At 41.6% G+C, this 18,887-nt stretch overlaps 1 protein-coding gene across 3 annotated transcripts in view; it reads right to left on the bottom strand.

The window, feature by feature from the left end:
* Positions 1-18,887, bottom strand: part of VPS8 (VPS8 subunit of CORVET complex) — a 229,679-nt gene that overhangs the window by 176,518 nt on the left and 34,274 nt on the right. For all 3 annotated transcript variants that reach the window (XM_075132278.1, XM_048863795.2, XM_075132277.1), the window contains exons 7-11: positions 14,920-15,044; positions 11,940-12,026; positions 2,055-2,122; positions 920-1,073; positions 745-804 (exon numbers count right to left, since the gene is read on the bottom strand). In XM_075132278.1, the coding sequence (XP_074988379.1) occupies positions 745-804; positions 920-1,073; positions 2,055-2,122; positions 11,940-12,026; positions 14,920-15,044 (494 nt within the window). The remainder of the gene's footprint in view (positions 1-744; positions 805-919; positions 1,074-2,054; positions 2,123-11,939; positions 12,027-14,919; positions 15,045-18,887) is intronic.

The following is an 18,887-nucleotide window of genomic DNA, read 5'->3' as shown; positions in this document are numbered from 1 at the left end:
TACGAACAGGTCAGATGGAACTCTTGATGCCAGTGGTCTCTGTCTGCTCCAGCACTTGAGAATCCATTTAGAAAGTCAGGAAAAGCAAACTTTTGGCACCAAAAAGATCGTATTTTCTCTGCAACATTGTCCACAGAGAAACACGGCATTCTCATGCACTGTGTACAAATTACCAGTAAAAAATTATGTTAAAAAGGAGTTAAGACTGAGAGGACATAGTAATTTATAGTAAAGTATGTTACAGGCAAGTTGTATTTATTCCAAAACTAAGAATTCTATGATTGAGCTCCAAACGTGTTAAGGTATGAAAATGTACAGTTAGGGCACTAACTCTGCCCTGTAGGGACACCTTGTAATAACGATAGGATTATGGTTAAGATATTTGATTGCCTGTGGTCTCATTAAACTGATTTTAAAAAAGACTGAGTTCTTCCCCCTTATGGTGTCAACTACAGGTCATAATCATCTTTATGCCCCATGCCATGGGAGCCACTACCTCAGGGAGGCATGGCCGAGGCATTCCTATACCTCCGCTATCCCTGCTTGTAGGAGCTGCCCATAGAAGTTACTGCATCTGATGCAGCCTTCAGAAACACTGCCTCCCATCTCAGTCCCGGTCCTGGTATGAATCAGGTCCATAGTCTCCTCTGCCATAACTCCATCATACAAAGATCTAAGAGTGAACTTCACCATAAGAGTTGTCTGTGACCTTAATCCAAAAAGAAGCTACTTGTTCTTACTCACACGACCATAGGGAAAAGTCATCCACACCTTCAAAGATGGTTTCAAGCCAATGACTAGAATCTTTAGCCAAAAAATAAAATAAAATAAAATAAAAGTTACAAAAATAATTTGTCTATATTTTTCAATATCTTTCATTTTAATTTAGCACAGATAGATTATGAGAGAGGCAGAATACCTTAGTTAGGGAAGCCATTGCCAGTAGTGAGTACTGGGTGATAGGATGATCTCTCAATTCAGTCTTTGCATGTAAGGGTTCAATACAGCAAACTTCTCCCTTGGAACCACTGAACAGACATCGAGACTCACATGTTCTCACACCCATAACTCTCCTGAAAACAAAGCAATCAACTTGATGAATACCTGGCCAGGGCCAAGAATGGGCCTGCCCAACACTTTAAAAAAAAAAATTCAAAACATGATCTCAGATAACTACTCAAAAAAAAAGATCTTTTCACAATGCCTGGTAAGAGTTGGGGATACTGCTTTTATGGCATTTCAAGGCATATCACAGATACAGACAGGATGAGTGACTGGGATTCTGTTTTAAGAGCATTTTAGCAGCTCCTGGCCCATTACCAAGAGTTAGCACTACCCCACCCACTGTAATTTGTCAGGCCCTAATCCCATACTCCTGTCTCTGCCCACAGCTGCATATAACACAAGTTATACACAAAGGAAGAAAGCTGCCGAGAACTACCTTGCAGCTATTGCCAATGAACGAGTTGGGAGAACTGGGCCTGAAGATTAAAAGCTGCACTGCAGGCTGAGAGAGAGGGAGCAACTTTGGGGCAGCTGCAGGAGTATGGGATTAGGAGCTTCTAAGGGAATGGTATTTTCCCCACAGCTGCAGTCACCAATCTGCTCTAGTTCCTTTTTCACACCCATCTAAATATATCCAAATTTGATCAAATTGCATATTTTACTGCAATTGTAAGGCCAAATCTTAGTTCCAACATATGGTCCAAGGTAGGGAGGAATCTGTTGAACTGTGCTACATTAGGATGAATACTCTCTCCTTGTGATCCCCAAATGTGGCCTTCTACATACACCTGTGCTGTGGGTGTGGAGATCTTATACATTGCTTAATGATTTAGGCAGAGAAAGATTCTATGCTACTTCTGCTGTAGGGTTTGAAATAAAACTTTGTACTTTTATTTGATTTTATTTTATTAAGGTCCTGATCTATGAGTTTCTCACCATTTGGAAGATACCCTATTAGTTCAAATCCTTTTTTAGCTCTAAAAACTTTGATTCAGAATTAATACTCCTCTCTACTGTCACTTTCCCACAAAACATAGTTATTCTCTTACTTAAATGACAGCTCAAACACGGAGCCTCCACTGTCATTGCAAATTGCAAGCGTTGGGTCATCTGTAAACTGAACAGAGAATTAGATTATACCTTTTCTGTCTCAATTTTAAATTTAAAAAAGTCAAAGCTTTCAGCAGAAAAAACCCACTTCTGGGATTTTTTTTTTAAAGTTGTGGCATGTTAATACTGTTACTGAAACAGAAATGCCACATTTAGCACATTATTCTTTGAGTTTACAAATTCATACTGGAAAAAACCCTACAATGAGATCTTTAACTTGCAGTCTGAACACACAGTTATTTGCCATAAAATACAAACATTTAGCAGTTTTCAGAGTAGCAGCCGTGTTAGTCTGTATCCATAAAAAGAAAAGGAGCACTTGTGGCACCTTAGAGACTAACAAATTTATTAGAGCACAAGCTTTTGTGAGCTACAGCTCACTTCATCGGATGCATACCGATGAAGTGAGCTGTAGCTCACGAAAGTTTATGCTCTAATAAATTGGTTAGTCTCTAAGGTGCCACAAGTGCTCCTTTTCTTTTTAAACATTTAGCAGTTATAGTATTAGAATTTATTATGGCATTTGCAGTATTTTTATTCCACGTATAAAAATACCATGGTAAAGTCAAATACTATGCTACTGCAAGTGTCACTACTGTAACGGCACTAATTGTGAAGCTAACTCTTCCTAAATAGATTTAGTAATCAAAAGGAGACCACAAGCTCTAAGGTCTCTTGCTTATCCCACAGTTTTATAATGTTAAGTAGGTGAATGTAGATTGATTTATTCATTCATATATTGCTTTAAACATGTCCAAAGCGAGTAACCAAGATTTCTCCCTACACACACATTTACTGCAGAAAATCAAACTTTCTACATTACCACAAAGATTTATTTAAAAAGACTACAGTTTCATAGGACCAACTCAGATTGTAAAATGAACACTGAGGGGAAAAGGAAGGAAATATGGTTAAAGTGTTCTAGCTTTATCCTATGCTGTGTTATCACAAGGAAGTCTTGATGAGGAAAAGTGTATTTTTCTAAAATGCCTACATCACTCTGCATATAGGTGCATAATGTTCTTCAGACATATCACTGTGATGGAAGAGTCCAACTGAGCTTTGCCTTTGCAAAGCAACACCCTTCAGGACATGTGTCTTTTCTTTTGGAACTACCTATTTACAGTTTCATTGTCTTTCAAGTTATTTAACTTCTCACAAAGTTTTAAGTGGAATAATATAAAAAGATCCAAAGCTGTGAGTTAGCATGGCATGGCTGACATTACTTTTGGCACTAAATGGGGAAAATAAATCCCATCAGTAAATACACAAAGTGAATCTGTGTGCCACCATTTTATTATAAACAATAGAGGGGTCCCAGGTTAATTTAATCCCCATGCTGGCAAAGTTGTAAATTTAAATATTTTAAGTCAGAGAAAATACTAAGCTGGCCATTGCCCATGACTGTAAATCACAAGAGATAACCTGGTTTCAAGTATCATGTCTCAGTCCAAATTGTAATATTTCTTTTTGCCCTGGACAGAAGTCTGTTCTCAGCTGTGAGCAAAGAGAGTGCCAGATGGTGTAATGGATCTTCCAACGCCACTGTCTCTCATAGTCATTGGATAGTCAGGCCTGGTCTACACTACGAGGTTAGGTCGATCTTATAAGGAATGCGTCTACACAACCAACCCCGTTCCGCTGACCTAACAGGCTCTTAAAATAGACTGCTGTACTCCTCCCCAATGAGGGGAGTAGCGCTAAGATCAACCTTTTTGGGTTGAATTTTGGGTACTGTAGCTGCAGTGCTGTGCAATTTGATGGTATTGGCCTCTGGGAACTATCCCAGAGTGCTCCAATGTGACTGCTCCAGAGAGCACTTTCAACTCCGATGCACTAGCCAGGTACACAGGAAAAGCACCGGGAACTTTTGAATTTCATTTCCTGTTTGGTCAGTGTGGTGAGCTCAGCAGAACAGGTGACCATGCAGTCCCAGAATCACAAACGAGCTCCAGCATGGAGCGAACGGGAGACACTGGATCTCACTGCTGTATGGAGAGAAGAATCTATGCAGGCAGAAGTCCTATCCAGCAGAAGAAATGCTGTTATATATGCCAAAATCGCATAGAGCATGGTGGACAGAGGCTACACCAGGGACACACACCACGGAAAATTAAGGAGCTCAGGCAAGCCTACCAAAAGACAAAGGAGGCAAATGGTTGCTCCGGGTCAGAGCTTCTATGATCAGTTGCATGCCATTCTAGAGGGGGACCCTACCACTACCCCACCACTGTCTGTGACACCTGCAAGGTGGCAGCCTCACACAACATGGAGGAGGATTTTGTGGCTGAGGAAGAGGAGGAGGAGAATGTGCAGCAGGCAAGCGGAGAATCTGTTCTCCCCGGCGGCCAGGACCTTTTCATCACCCTAGAGCCAATACCCTCCCAGGACATGTTGTTCCTGAACCCTGAAGGCAGAGAAGGCACCTCTGGCGAGTGCACATTTGTAACTACACTACAGGGGTTAAAAGCAATTGTGTTTAATGTTTGATTTGCCCTGAACAATTGGGATGCATTCGTGGCCAGTACAGCAACTGGAAACGTCTGTTAACGTGTCTGGGGATGGAGTGGGAATCTTCCAGGGACATCACCATGAAGCTCTCCTGGAGGTATTCTGAAAACCTTTGCAGAAGGTTTCTGGGGAGGGCTGCCTTATTTCGTCCTCCACAATAGGACACTTTACCACGCCAAGCCAGTAGCAAGTAGTCTGGAATCAGTGCAGGACAAGGCATGGCAGCGAATGGTCCTGGGTTTTGGTCGTATTCATGCAACATTCGGCCTTTATCTTTCTGTGTCAGCCTCAGGAGAGTGATATCATTCATGGTCACCTGGTTGAAATAGGGGAATTTCTGTAAGGGAACAGTAATTCCCTCTGTTTGGTGATCCCTGGCATATTAGACCCCACTCATGCTGGGCTGTTTGCGCTTGGCTAAAAGGGACCATCCTGGAGAATAGCCACGTGGGGGAGAGGGGGTGTGGGTGTGCTGCACATCCACCCCAAAACCACAGCCCCTCCTTTTAAATGGCAAACCCAACCAGCATTGGTTGTTATGGGAAAGGAGGGCGCTGCAGTTTGAAACAATTCCCACATGTTATGACTGCGGAAGAAGCCAACCCCACGTACCCTTTGGTTTACCATGGCTGCCTGGAAACAAAATTCTGTTGTCCAGCCACTTGTGATCTGTCATCATACCGGCAGGTGCTCAATATAGAAGGCAAAATGCAACCTTGTACCTAAAACACGTGCTGTCTGCTATGAATTACTTGATTCACTGTGAAAAAAAGTCTCCCCTTTGTTCTCAGAAATGTATCTTAAAATTCTACTCTCCCTTCCCTCCCCACCGCAGGTTCAAATGTTTCTATGCTCCCCATATCAACTCCATCCCTGACGTTATCACAGATTAGAAGGTGAAAAAAAAAAATGCACTTGCAATGACATGTTTTCAGAGCTCATGCAGTCCTTCTGCACTGATAAGGCACAGCTGAATGCATGGAGGCATTCAGTGGCAGAGGCCAGGAAAGCATACAGTGAGCATGATCGGAACACGCAGGAGGAGATGCTGAGGCTGATGGGGGAGCAAATGGACATGATGAGGCATCTGGTGGAGCTGCAGAAAAGGCAACTAAAGTACAGACCCCTGCTGCATCCATTGTGTAACTGCCTGTCCTCCTTGCCAGAGTTCCATATCCTCCTCACTCAGACACCCAAGACAGCTGAGTTTTCAAGCTCGTCTCCTTTGTGTGCCTTCCCCAGAGAGGAACCAGCCATGGAGGACAGAGGATACAGCTTGCAATATCTGCTAAAATGTGTGTTCTGGTTTTATCTTGTGCAATAGAGTGGAGAATTGGGCCCCAAATCTTAAGCTGTACTAAGGCTAAAGGAGTGGAAACAGAGGAAAATATGGGTTTTGTGCACCACCTTGCATTGCAAATACTGCTGTGTACATTAAGCAATCTTCATCTCTGAATGGATGAGATGGCAGCTGCCCTACTCTACTTAATCCATAATAGTTTTATTGCAGATTCTTTCACAATTGAGCAAAACTGGCAACTCTTCGCCTCGCCTCCCCTCCCCCAGGATCATCATCAGGGAGGTCTGGAAACGTCTGGAAATCAGGGAGGTAAATCCCTGAGGAGGGAAATGTGGCCTTTGTCATAGCTCTGTCCCCAAGAAAAGAATGGAAGGAGAGGATTCCCCAAGATGGCATTCCTCTTTGCTCTGTGATAAGGAAAGTCAGGCAAAAGGAGAGACTGTTTACCTGGTACAGTAAATGGAATTCTTAGAGATGTCTGTCCCTTTGAGTGCCTCATTTCAGGTGCATATGCACCCCCATGCACCTTCAATTGAAGATTTGCAGCAGCAGTCCCTGTTCAATTCACACATGCCCCATAGTAAAGGCATAAAGGCTACAAGGGATGAACCACCTTGGTTCCTTCTCTACTGCAAAGTCCCACAGAGACAAGACTCCAAAGTAGAGGGGAAAAAGAGCAGGTGGAGCACCAATAGGGAAACACATCTCAAAGAACTCATTACTGTACAAGATAAGGGACCCCTCCTTCTTCTAGTATGTCCCTATTGGTGCTCCACTGCAAGTGACTCCCAAACAGTACTTCTCAGCAGAGTGCTTTGGAGCAGGATCTGAAAATTACTGAAAAACAGCAAACCCAAATGCAGCATCTGCTTGTGAAGCATGTACCAAAACACAGTGCCCCTTTAAACCGTGTGAACGGAGGCCCATGCGGTAAATTTGCACATTTCTGCAGTAAGAATGTGCTTTAATAGGGCAATACGTGAATTATAATCCAGTAGAAAGAGCTATAACCTCAGGAGGGCACAGAATACAGCAGAAGAGAATACAACCAGAAACCCATTTGGACACAGGTGTACCTTTAACTCTGTCCATAGCTCTGGCAAGAGCAACAAGTAATGAAGAGAAGCCCAAAAGGGTTTATTCCTGTCCAAATAGGAGGCCCTGGCCCTCCTAACATCTGAGCCATGAAGGATAGTATCCTCTTTACACTGATGTGGGTTAGGGTGGAAAAACTGGAATATGAATACTCTGATTAATATGAAAATCCAAGGTGACCTTTGGCAAGAACCAGGGCTGTGGTCAGAAGGATACTTTAAAGAATACAGGAGTGTGTGTATGGGGGGGGTAGGAGTCCCCTCATTAAAGCCCCTAACTTGTCATCTCTCAGAGCACAGGTGATGTCCATGAAGATGGCTTTCTTGATGGCTAGGTGTAAAATCAAAGATGTGGCCACAGGTTCAAAGAAAGGCTTCATCAGAAAGTAAGGACTAAGCTCAAATCCTAGATTCAGGAGAGTTTCCTGATCATGGAAACAGGCTAAATAACCCTTTAATGAACCTCAAAGTGGCAGGGTGAGCAAACACGGAAGGTTATGTTGCAGATATGTTTTCCTTATTTAAAAAAATTTGCTAAAACCATTTATGAGTGTTTTTAAGAATTGTGAATGTTTTCTTATAATCCTATCTACATTCATAGTATGGGAAAGATACATTTAAATAATGTGTAATGTAAAGATGGCAGAAATGTGAATACAGTAATAGGAAGGTTGAATGTTAATTAGTATTCTAATGGATTATAAAAGAAGTAGTTTTGTTAAAATTGGAGAGAGCTCCAATTAATATCAAAAGGGGATGTCAATAGGTTTAAGGACTATAAGACTGTACCTCTCTCTGTTGTCAGTGGACTGATGAACTACTGTTTGATCAACTAATTTTTCTTTTGAATGAAGTCTGAACTTTAATAAGAACAGCCATAGTGGGTCAGACCAATGGTACATCTAGCCTGGTATCCTGTTTTCCAACAGTGGCCTCTGCCAAGTGCTCAAAGTATCACCTATTGGTCCTCTACTGAATAAGAGTTCTGCAACCAATCTAGAGACTTGAACCTGAAAACTAAGTTTTACTGCACCCTTATCCTTAATTTAGTATTAATTGGGAACATTTCAACATAACTACAAAAGGCTACAGTGGTGACCATGGCAGAATGTCTGAGGTGTATATTTGAGTTATTAGAACCCCAAATTTATTTAAATCTGGTTGGTGAGAACTGGTAAAGCAGGAAGTTCTTAGAGAGCAAACTGACTTTTCACTTCTATCAAAAACATTGTCAAAAATTCAGTACACCACTGCAATCATTGGCACAGACTGGATTTGGTTTAGCAAATAGCTCAGCTTTCTTATCAGTCCTGCACATCTTTACTTTCCTCTGCTGGGCACAGCGAGAAAGAGAATCTCAGATGAATTATCTCAGTAGTAGACAAGGGGGATTTCATTTAAAATGTATGATTTAGTGTTAAAATAGCACTAGCTAATGAGCTGAGACTAAGGCATCCAGGAAAAATATTAGCCGAACAACAACAAACAGTTATGCTCAAGCACCATGTCTGCCCACGGACCCAGACACGCTGTTGGTACTGACAGAGAGGTAATTTTCCTCTGGGGCTGCCAAACCCGATGACAGCACATTGGCCTTCTATTGCAGTGCCAAAGATGTGGGGGGAGTTGATAGTGCTTCTGCCCCAACCTGGTATCTGTAAAGTGATTCATTATCTACCTAAATTTCAACCTGCAGGGGAGGTTAAGGACTCCCCAAAGGTATCCCATTCTGGTAATGGAAGCGGTGTTTTGGGAAACTGACAGTGCTTCTTCCCACCACCTAAAATTGATTCCAGTCCAGGATGACTGAAAACCCCCAATACGGGTATCAGAAGTTTATTAAGCACCTACCCTTTGATTCCTTTCTTCCAAGAGAAACACTGAGGGAGAAAACACTAAAGTTTCAGTATGTCTAGGTTCCATATGGAGGAAACATCCTTAGTAGGTTTTTTTTGGTTTTGTTTTTGTTTTTTTAAGTCCTATGTTACCAGTCACTGGGGAGAGGTCTGAATGTTGCAGACCAGCTAGATTCTGTTGTCTCTGATCGTGAGCATGGTAAGATTACTAATCAAATATATTAGTAGTCATTTTAATGTGACTAAGGAATGGAAGGAAAACGCTCTGTCACAGAGATAAAGTTGAGGATCTTGGGACAGGGGAGTTTGAGTGGGAGTTCTGTTAGAGGAGAAGCAAGGAGGCAAGCCCCTGTTCCTTATGGGCAATGAGTGAGTGTGTGTGTGTTTTTTCTTTTTTCAATTTGCAGAGGCTGATAGGGGGCAGTGCTGTGAGAGAAGTGGAGACCTGATTAGAGGGCAGGACTTCCCTGATTGGGGGCATATAAAGGCAGTGAAGGAGCCAGCCAGTGGCATACAGACGAAAACAGGGGATGTTAGGGGGAGTTTCTGAGTGGAGTTTGGGGGAGGAGAGGTTTGGTTATTTTGTTTTGTCCTCGTCAGAAGCTTAGGCTATGACAGATACAAAAGCAGCAGCGGTAGTGACACAAGGGATGGAAGAGACAATGAAGATGACCAGATGTGGAAGCTGCAGGATGTACATTATCCTGGAATGGGTACCTGACAAAAACTTAGTTTGTATGAAGTGCCGTCTGGTAGAGCTGATGGAAGGTAAGATCCAAGGTTTGGAGAAGCAGGTGAAAACTATGGTTGCATTTCAAAGGGGATTCAAGCAAATGATGGAGGGAAGGCAAGACTCAGAGATGCAAGCTGGACTAGACAACTGTGAGGGTAGACTGCTGGGTGAGGAAAGTGGCCAGTGGAAGCATGTGACTATGAGAACCAGGCAGAGGAAAAAGATCAGAGTGAAGAAGAAAGAGTTCAGGAACATGTTTGCCGAGTTGGAAAATGAAGGGGCACAGCAGGCAGTAACAGATAGGAGGAGGACAAGGAAGAAGAGAAGAGTGGCTAGTCCTACAAGAAGAGGGGAAGAGACAATGGAGATAGCCAGAGTTCAGAGCCCCAAGAGGATACAGAATGACTTGCAGAAGATTGCAAGGGAGAACAAAAGACAAGGGGACTTGCAGCCAGAAAGAACAGGAGGAAGGCCAATCACACCAACACCAGGAAGAGGTAGGTCTATGTGACTGGTGACTCCCTACTAAGAAGGGCAGACAGGCCTGTTACTAGAGCTGATCCAGAGAACAGAAGAGTGTGCTGTCTGCCAGGAGCTAAGATACAGTATGTGGATCTTAGGCTGAAGAAGATCCTAATGGGAGCAGAAAGAATCCACTGATTGTCCTTCACGTGGGAACAAATAATACTGCTAGATTCTCACTTGGATGCTGACAGGGAGCTGTGGTCACTTGAAGACAGTTATCAGGCCTGGTGCAGGTTGGAGGGAAAGTTCCATCGTAAGGAGATGAAGCTTTAGCTCTGTTTTTCCTGGAATAACTTTTGAATCTTGAGCAAATCTTGCACTTGGCTGCTACACAAGTATTCACCAAGCAGCAAATATGGTGCAAGTGGCCATCAATAACTCAGATGGACTCCTGGCAAGTGAGGCAACTCGTAAATCCTAGGGATTTAGGCATACCCCAAAGGGGAAAAAAGCTCCTTCAGGGAAGGGGAGGGACCCTAAAAAGCACCTAAAATCATCTCAAAATAAAACTAAACTAGAACTATTTAAATAAAAACTGATTACCTAGTCCTAACAGACTAGTTTAACTAAAGATTAAGAAACTAAGAAGAAACAGGTAACTAGCTATATTACTTGGCACAACTGAAATTTTCCATCTCAGGACATAGGTAGTGGAGAAGAAACTGAGGGTAGTTTGTTCATTGCAACCTCTATATATCCCAAGTTGGGGCACAAGTAGAGATACAGTGCACATGCAGAACAAAATAGGAACTGCTGCCAAAAATCTCCAGCAAAAGCATGTGGGAGCATCAATACCTGAAATGGAGCACCCATAGGGCTATTACTTAAAGAAGAATACCTGATCTTTTCCCAAAGGCAGAGAACGGGAATTCCGGGTTTTATCGAGTCTGGGACTGAAGGGAATACTGGTCTTATCCATGAAGATCTCATTGAAGATGCTTCCTCCTGGCTTGCTCCCTATTCTTAGTTTCCTACTTTTAAGCACCTGAGGGGTAGGGTGGTGGCTCATCTGGGAAAACAGAGTCTCCAGGCTGTTTGCTAAACTTAGGACCATTTCATTTGTCAGCAAGGAACAATTAGGACAGAGCCCCATCAGCACTGTCTTCCAAAGAGACTCCTTTAGCTTCTTGCATGCACTTCTTTGCTTTGGTTCTTGCTCTTTATGTGCACCACCAAGGAGAAGGAGGCAGAAGAAGTGAGGGCATGTCAGTAACATACCTACCTTGCTTTGCTAATTAAAGCTTTAACTTCTAAGTTAGATTTAGTCAGCTAATCTGCTGTTCTTGCAAGATGAATCTGATAAACCAAAGTTTCTCTCTCTGTCAGTCCCACTCCCCGCCCAAGATTGCAAAAACAAACCAAAGAACTTTTGGACTCTCATTAGGATGCATCACTTCAAATTTGGGAGGAAATTCTACCTCAGTCCCAGATCTAACCTATCAATTTTGAGGCTACTAGACCCTTATCTGCAGATTTTGGAGGGAACAGGAGCAAAGTTTTAAGAGAAACTCAGCTGCAATCTTAACAATGGAGTAGATGTCACTTTCTAATTACTGCTTTTCATCTTGAAAAAACTCTAAGATAATTAAAAGAAAATAAAAAGAAAATCTGCATCCATTTTACAAAGCTCTAGATAAAATGGTATTGGCTCTTATATAATGCTTTTCATCAGTATACCTTTTAAAGCATTTTGAGATCATCTCCTTTGTAAAGCCACTTTGAGATCTACCTGCATCAAGACATATAGTCTATTACTACTGGGATTATTAGGGAACTATATAATAAGAATACTGAATGCTTATTACCTTGATGTGTAAAATTGCTGTTCCTGGGGGATGAGCATCTGTTATTGATCTTAAAAGTTTCCCACTAGCCAGATCCCACATGGTAATCTGCAAACAAAGTTAATTTTCTTCAATACAGGCTTTTGTTATCAAGAGTGCAAACTAAAACAATATGTTCTCCATGCCTCCCTGAGTATCAATAAATTAACAAGTTTCTCAGTTCCCAAGAAATTTCCAATCTTAGATTTTCATTTTATGAAGGGGATCTGATAACTTATTTCTAAATTTGATTTGATGCACACTTTATCTTGCTTGTCCATGCACAGCCTGGAAAAAAAAAATCCACAGAAGCTCTCAATTTCCAGCAAAACCTACCTCGTCACCTTATATGATATCAAATTGAATGGATAATTATAATACACTCTAATTATCTACAATATACCATTTTTAAAATAGTGCAACAGTTCATACAATTTCTCCTATAACATTAGAGATCTATGTGTAACATCTACTACTGATCACTGCTCTGGATAGGTCAGACCTGTTGACCATAAATCATTCTATTCTCTTCAGATTCTTATACCATGCCTATCACCAGGATATCTGATCACTCTACAGCATTGCATGCGACATGTTAGCATCTGACAAAAAAAAAATTTCTAATCTCATCTCTGTCCACTCAAGGAAAACTGCATGTTAAATTTTATTTTATATCTGCATGCTGCACTGTATGTATTTTATTTGGAAGGTAAAGTCAAAGAAGTGTGGTGAGGTTTAGATTCTTTGGAATCATGTTCCACAGTCTTGGGCTTGCCACCAGTAATTAAAGACTGCTTTGTAAAAGCATGCACACAAGAGGGAAGAATTAAGGCTGAGTGTACTTCAATAAAACTTCCAGGTATCCCAGCTTCTGAGTGCTTTACCATATGGTCTTAATGTAAAATTTTATTGTTATTATTTTAGAGATTCCATGACCTGGAACTGTTTGGCTAGAGGATCAATAGGGCATTGGCTTTTCCACACTTAAAGTGAGAGTTCTCCTCAGACTTGTCTCACTGACTCATTGAAACCTTTATGCATTGGGTGCACAAAGTTTTCAGCAGCACAAACAAAATGGCACCCTATGGAATCCTATGCATATCCTAGAATATCACAAGGATGCAGCAATGCTCCAGTGTGCATGTCCCATAAGCTTACCTCCTCTGACTGTACATAAAAAAATGCAAAGTGCTATTTTCATAGATTCATAACAGCCTAATTAAAACCAGTTTCCACCAAATTCTCAAAAGGTATTGCATCTCTTTACTAACCACCTCCCTGCTACATTTCAATTTTCTGTCTTTAGCTATTGTGACAAAGGAAATATTTTTAAATGGTGTTTTTTAAAAAAAATTGAGAAATTATTTTTCTCTCGTTCTCTAATTGAATAGTTTTTACTCAAACTTTAAATTTAAAAACCCAAACACAAACACACACCACTAACCTTCCAGTAGTGATCAGAGAAAATTTCAGCATGAAAGATCAGAATGTTATGGAGCTTGAGCAACTGAAATCATGGTCTGAAACAGGAAATGCTCAGGCAACTAACTAGATTTCCCTGTTACTCTAGCTATAATGCTGCTACAGAACTTCACCATTACTACATCTAAGAGTTCTAACACATCTAGAAAGCTAAAATTCTTAACACAACTTTTATATACTTTTATGCTTTATTTTTATAGAACAACTTTTATTTGCAAGTAAGAGTTTAAAAAATATTAAAAGTGTGGGTGATGTGTGCTGAGACCAACAAAACAAAAGATTTAGTTCCATATTGTTACCCTCAGTTTTGCGCAAGCCTTATATAGATCAGAAAGATGAGAGGGGCACACAGAGGCAATGTTCAAGTTTCCCCACTTCAGGGTATTATATAAAAACTCACTAGAACATGACTTCGTGGGGGAAAAAACATGTTCAAGCATCTTCCTAGCGTGTAAGAAACTCTGGTCTCCAATTTTTACTTACTGAAATTGGCTTGAAAAGCAGGCATCTCAGCCACTGCTAATCAAAGTGTATACAGAAACAAATGTATTTGTATTTACTTTACAACATCCCAAGTTAATACCCATCACCCTGCTTCCTCCCTTCCACTCCCCATCACAACCCAAGGAGAGAATAATGATGAAATGAAGAAAATAAGACAACAGAGTAGGGATACTATTACAGGAGGCAGATATTTTTCATTGTTATGAAAGAAGAGAGAAAGGTATCTGGTGGAAAAAAGGCACAAAAGGAGATGAAGATAAATGAAGAAAGGACACGCACGTTGAGGTTATGGAAAAGGTTGCAGAGACTCTTAATCTTAAAATATTATTCTGATATGAAATTTATCTCCTTGAGAGACAAGGTGGGTGACGTAATATCTTTATTGGACCAACTTCTGTTGGCGAGAGATGAGCTTTCTCATCTCTCTCACCAACAGAAGTTGGTCTAATAAAATATATTACTTAACCCACCTTCTCTCTCTCTAATATCCTGGGAACAACATGGCAACAACATTACATACAACATTTTATCTCCTTGGAATTTTGACTTTATAACTATGCATAATATTTGTCTAGGGATTCCTTTCTTTAGGACCAGAGATAGGTGCAAACTGCAACACTAAATCAGAGCCCTCTTTCCCCAAAGCATGTCAAACTTTGGACCTACTGCTTCATTATAATACATAAAACCATAACACTGAGCAGCCCCAAACTTTGGGGAAAGATTCATATGTGAGCTACTCAAATCAATCCGAGCTCTCAAAATAATTCAGGATTAAGTGGAGCATATAGTTCCTAGATAACACTCAGATCAAACAGGAAAGGCTTAAACCCAAATCAACTAGCTCCCTAGGAAGAGATGTTGGTAGATGTTGGTAGACAAGCACGCTGCACCAAGAGAAACTGTTGTCCTTCAAACAATCATTCCCTAACCTTCTTATTCGCCAACATTCCTACTCCTATTAAATGTCAATTACCTGTCCTTTTGCAAAGCCACACAGTAGTCTTGAACAGTCATTGTTGATACTCAGAGCTGAGATAGCCCCGTACTGGGCCCCAACAGCAGTGCTGCCCAGACAAAGCCGAAGAGCCTGGTTTGGATCTAAACAAGAAGTAATATTAGTAAGAAAACAGTGATAAAATACAAGGTATAACTATTAAAATTAAGGCCTCAGTCCTACAAATACTTATGCACATGCTTCACTTGGAGTATGAGTACTGCTCACATGCTTAAAGTTAAGTACAAGTACAAGAATTTAAGGGCAGGGTCTAAAGGGCATGGCTACACTTGCAGATGTAGAGCACTTTGAGTTAAACCAGCCCTCGTAGAGCGCAGTAGGGAAAGCACTGCAGTCAGTCCACACTGACAGCTTCAAGCGCACTGGCGTGGCCACATGTGCGGCACTTGCAGCGGTGCATTATGAGCAGCTATCCCAGCATGCAAGTGGCTGCAATGTGCTTTTCAAATGGGGGGATGGGGTGGAGTGTGACGGAGTGTGTTGTGTGTATGTGGGGGGAGAGAGAGTGGGTATGTGGGGGGCTGAGAGCATATCAGCACGCTGTCTTGTAAGTTCAGACAGCAGCAGACCCCTCTTACCTCCCCCACCTCTCTCTCTCACAGCATTCCACACTAATGGTTGCTTTGTCTTGGAGCAGATAAGCAGCCGGCTGTCAGAAACGGAGCTTTCAAAGGGCATTTCCGCATTCCTACAGCCGATTCCAAACAATGACAAGAGTAGCCACTTGATTTAAGGGGATTATGGGACGTTTCTGGAGGCTGATCAGAGTGCAGTAAAGCAACACCTCGCTCACATTGGCGCCGCGGCACCTCAGCGAGGGCACAACAAACTTTATTCCACTCGCCGAGGTGGAGTACCAGCAGCGCTGTAGCCATGGAGTCTGAGCGCTCTACGTGCCTTGCCAGTGTGGACAGATAGTGAGCTAGTGCGCCCGCGACTCCTTTACTGTAACTCACAAGTGTAGCCAAGCCCTTAGCCAGAAAAGAGAAGGAAAAACACTTTGTATTTGCTTGACTTAGTAGACTATTTTAATAAGAACACAGTATTTGGTGGGGGGTTTTGAAAACTACATCAGAAGAAAAACAATTCTGATGATTTTTGGAAATACAGGCAAATATTTAATGTCCTTTCAATTATTCTTTTGTGGTTGCTGTTGGAGCTGATTTTTTTAATAAACTGCTTTTACTTTTTACTAACAGGTGGGGGAAGAAGTGAAAATAAAGGAACTTGTGTCCTGCCTCCTTGAGCAATGGCATCCTTCCCAGTACAGACTGCTCTCTTACCAAAAAGGAGGATTCTAGTGAGGAGGTAAGACAGCTTTCTTTACCGGAAATTTCTGGACACCATTTAACAAGGAAGTTAATAAAGCCCAACCTGAAACAATATATTTATCTGAAAACATTTGCCACATGTTCAAATAAGCGCAATTCCTCCTGAAGTTGAAGTCTGAAATACGAAAGGTGTTGTTTTCTTCCTATCAGCTCAAAACACAATCAGTTCCTTCCTACTTTAAATTTTACTTACAACCTGCCAGTTAGGAGGAAAATTGCAACCTCTACAATTTTTTTTTAAAACTTGTTTTGTAAGTTGTCTCATGTCTTTTTTGACGTTAATATTATAGCTTCCCAAAAAGTTAACAAAAAAACCCTTTACTATATGGAGGCTGCAGTTTTCCTGCTAACAAGAGAAACCGATGCAGCAGGTCAGACTAGATGATCATAATGGTCTCTCTGACATTAAAGTCTATGAGTCTATAAAAGAGCAACCTATTTTTATTACCAATCCTGTTCATTCTGAATTTACACACACACTGGATTGCCCCTTTAACAATTCACTTTTGTAAGTAATATTAGCATGGTATTTTCAACAATAACATTCAACAATGCATCACCAACTGAAGTCTTCCACAAGTAGCTCTTTACCAATCTAGCTATAAAATGTGTCTTATTAGCTAGCTTTACACCATTAATTTAGAAGAACTATGCTGAGTTACATCTGAATATTATTTTTAGCCCCACAGTGCAAGTGCCCGCCTGACATCCAGAGCGCGCAATCTGAACTCCTCTTCCAATTTACAAGGTTTTGAAAAGCAGACCAGTAAGTATGTGTCTTGGTTGGTATGAAACTGTGAAACTACCTTGGACAGGAATTCTAGATGCAGCCACAGCTGGACAGTGTCCTTGTAGAATAACGTATAGGGCGGCTCTGAAGTAAGCAACCTGATCTCGGAGACCCTACGAGTGGACGATATTGAAACCAGGAAAGACTTTCCAGGAGAGAAGGAGAAGGGAGCAGGAACCGAGAGGCTCAAAGGGAGGACACATGAGCCGCAACAGTACGAGATTCAGGTCCCATGGAGGGACGGGATCTCTAATGTGTGAGTATAGATTTTCCAGACCTTTCAAAAACTGGACCATCATAAGAACGGCCATACTTGGTCAGACCAAAGGTCCATCAAGCCCAGTATCCTGTCTTCTGACAGTGGCCAATGGCAGGTGCCCCAAAGACAATGAACAGACAGATTATCATCAAGTGATCCATGCCCTGTCACCCAATCCCAGTTTATGGCAAACAGAGGCTAGGAACACCATTCCTGCCCATCCTGGCTAATAGATTCTTGGAAGATAGCCATTGATGGACCTATCTAGCTCCCTTTTGAACCCCATTATAGTATTGGCCTTCACAATACCCTCTGGCAACGAGTTCTACAGGTTGACAGTGCGTTGCATGAAAAAATACTTTCTTGTGTTTGTTTTAAACCTGCTACCTATTAATTTAGTTTGGTGGCCCCTTGTTCTTGTATTATGAGAAGGAATAAACAACACTTCCTTATTTACTTTCTCTATGCCACTCATGATTTTATAGATTTCTATCATACCCCCCCTTAGTTGCCTCTTTTCCAAGCTGAAAAGTTCCAGTCTTATTAATCTCTCCTCATACGAAGGCCGTTCCATACCCCTAATCATTTTTGTTGCCCTTTTCTGAACCTTTTCGAATTCCAATATATCTTTTTGGAGATGGTGCGACCACATCTGCACACAGTATTCGAGGCGTGGGCATACCATGGATTTATATAGAAAGAAAATATCACATTGCCTCTTATCTATCCCTTTCTTGATGATTCCCAACATTCTGTTCACTTTCTTGACTGCCGCTGCACATTGGAGTGGATGGTTTCAGAGAACTATCCACAATGACTCCAAGTGGTACTACTTGAGTGGTAACAGCGAATTTAGACCCCATCATTATATATATATAGTTAGGATTATGTTTTCCAATGTGCATTACTTTGCATTTATCAACATTAAATTTCATCTGCCATTTTGTTGCCCAGTCACCCAGATTTGTGAGATCTTTTTGTAGCTCTTCTGGGACTTAACTAACTTGAGTAGTTTTGTATCATCTGCAAATTTTGCCACCCCACTGTTTACCCCTTTTTCCAGATCATTTATGAATATGTTAAATAGGACTGGGCCCAGTACAGATCCCGGGGGGGACACCACTATTTACTCTCTCCATTCTGAGAGCTGACCATTTATTCCTACCCTTTGTTTCATATCTTTTAACCAGTTACCAATCCATGACAGACCCTTTCCTCTTATCCATGACTACTTATTTTGCTTAAGAGCCTTTGGTGAGGCCCACGTGATGAGCGAAGACCGACCTGCCCTGGAGCGGAGGGTGAAGACTGAAATAGTGGCCAAGTGGACTTTGATCGATGACAAGGATAACCCTTGGAGCTTGAGATTCAGAAGATGGTCCAGGATGGCCCACAGCGAGGCCTGCTAAGCCCGGATACCCCGGACTCAGGCTCAGCATGTGAACCTCTTCCACTTGGCCAAGTAGGTTGCTGTGGTGGAGGGCTTTCTGCTACCCAACAAGACCTGTTGACCTAGGCTGAGCATTCCTGTTCTTACACATTTAGC

Source organism: Caretta caretta, chromosome 9 (genome assembly GCF_965140235.1).
Source record: "Caretta caretta isolate rCarCar2 chromosome 9, rCarCar1.hap1, whole genome shotgun sequence".
Lineage (NCBI taxonomy): Eukaryota > Metazoa > Chordata > Testudines > Cheloniidae > Caretta > Caretta caretta.
The sequence above is the reverse complement of the archived record's forward strand: the minus strand, read 5'-3'. Positions and strand labels throughout refer to the sequence as shown.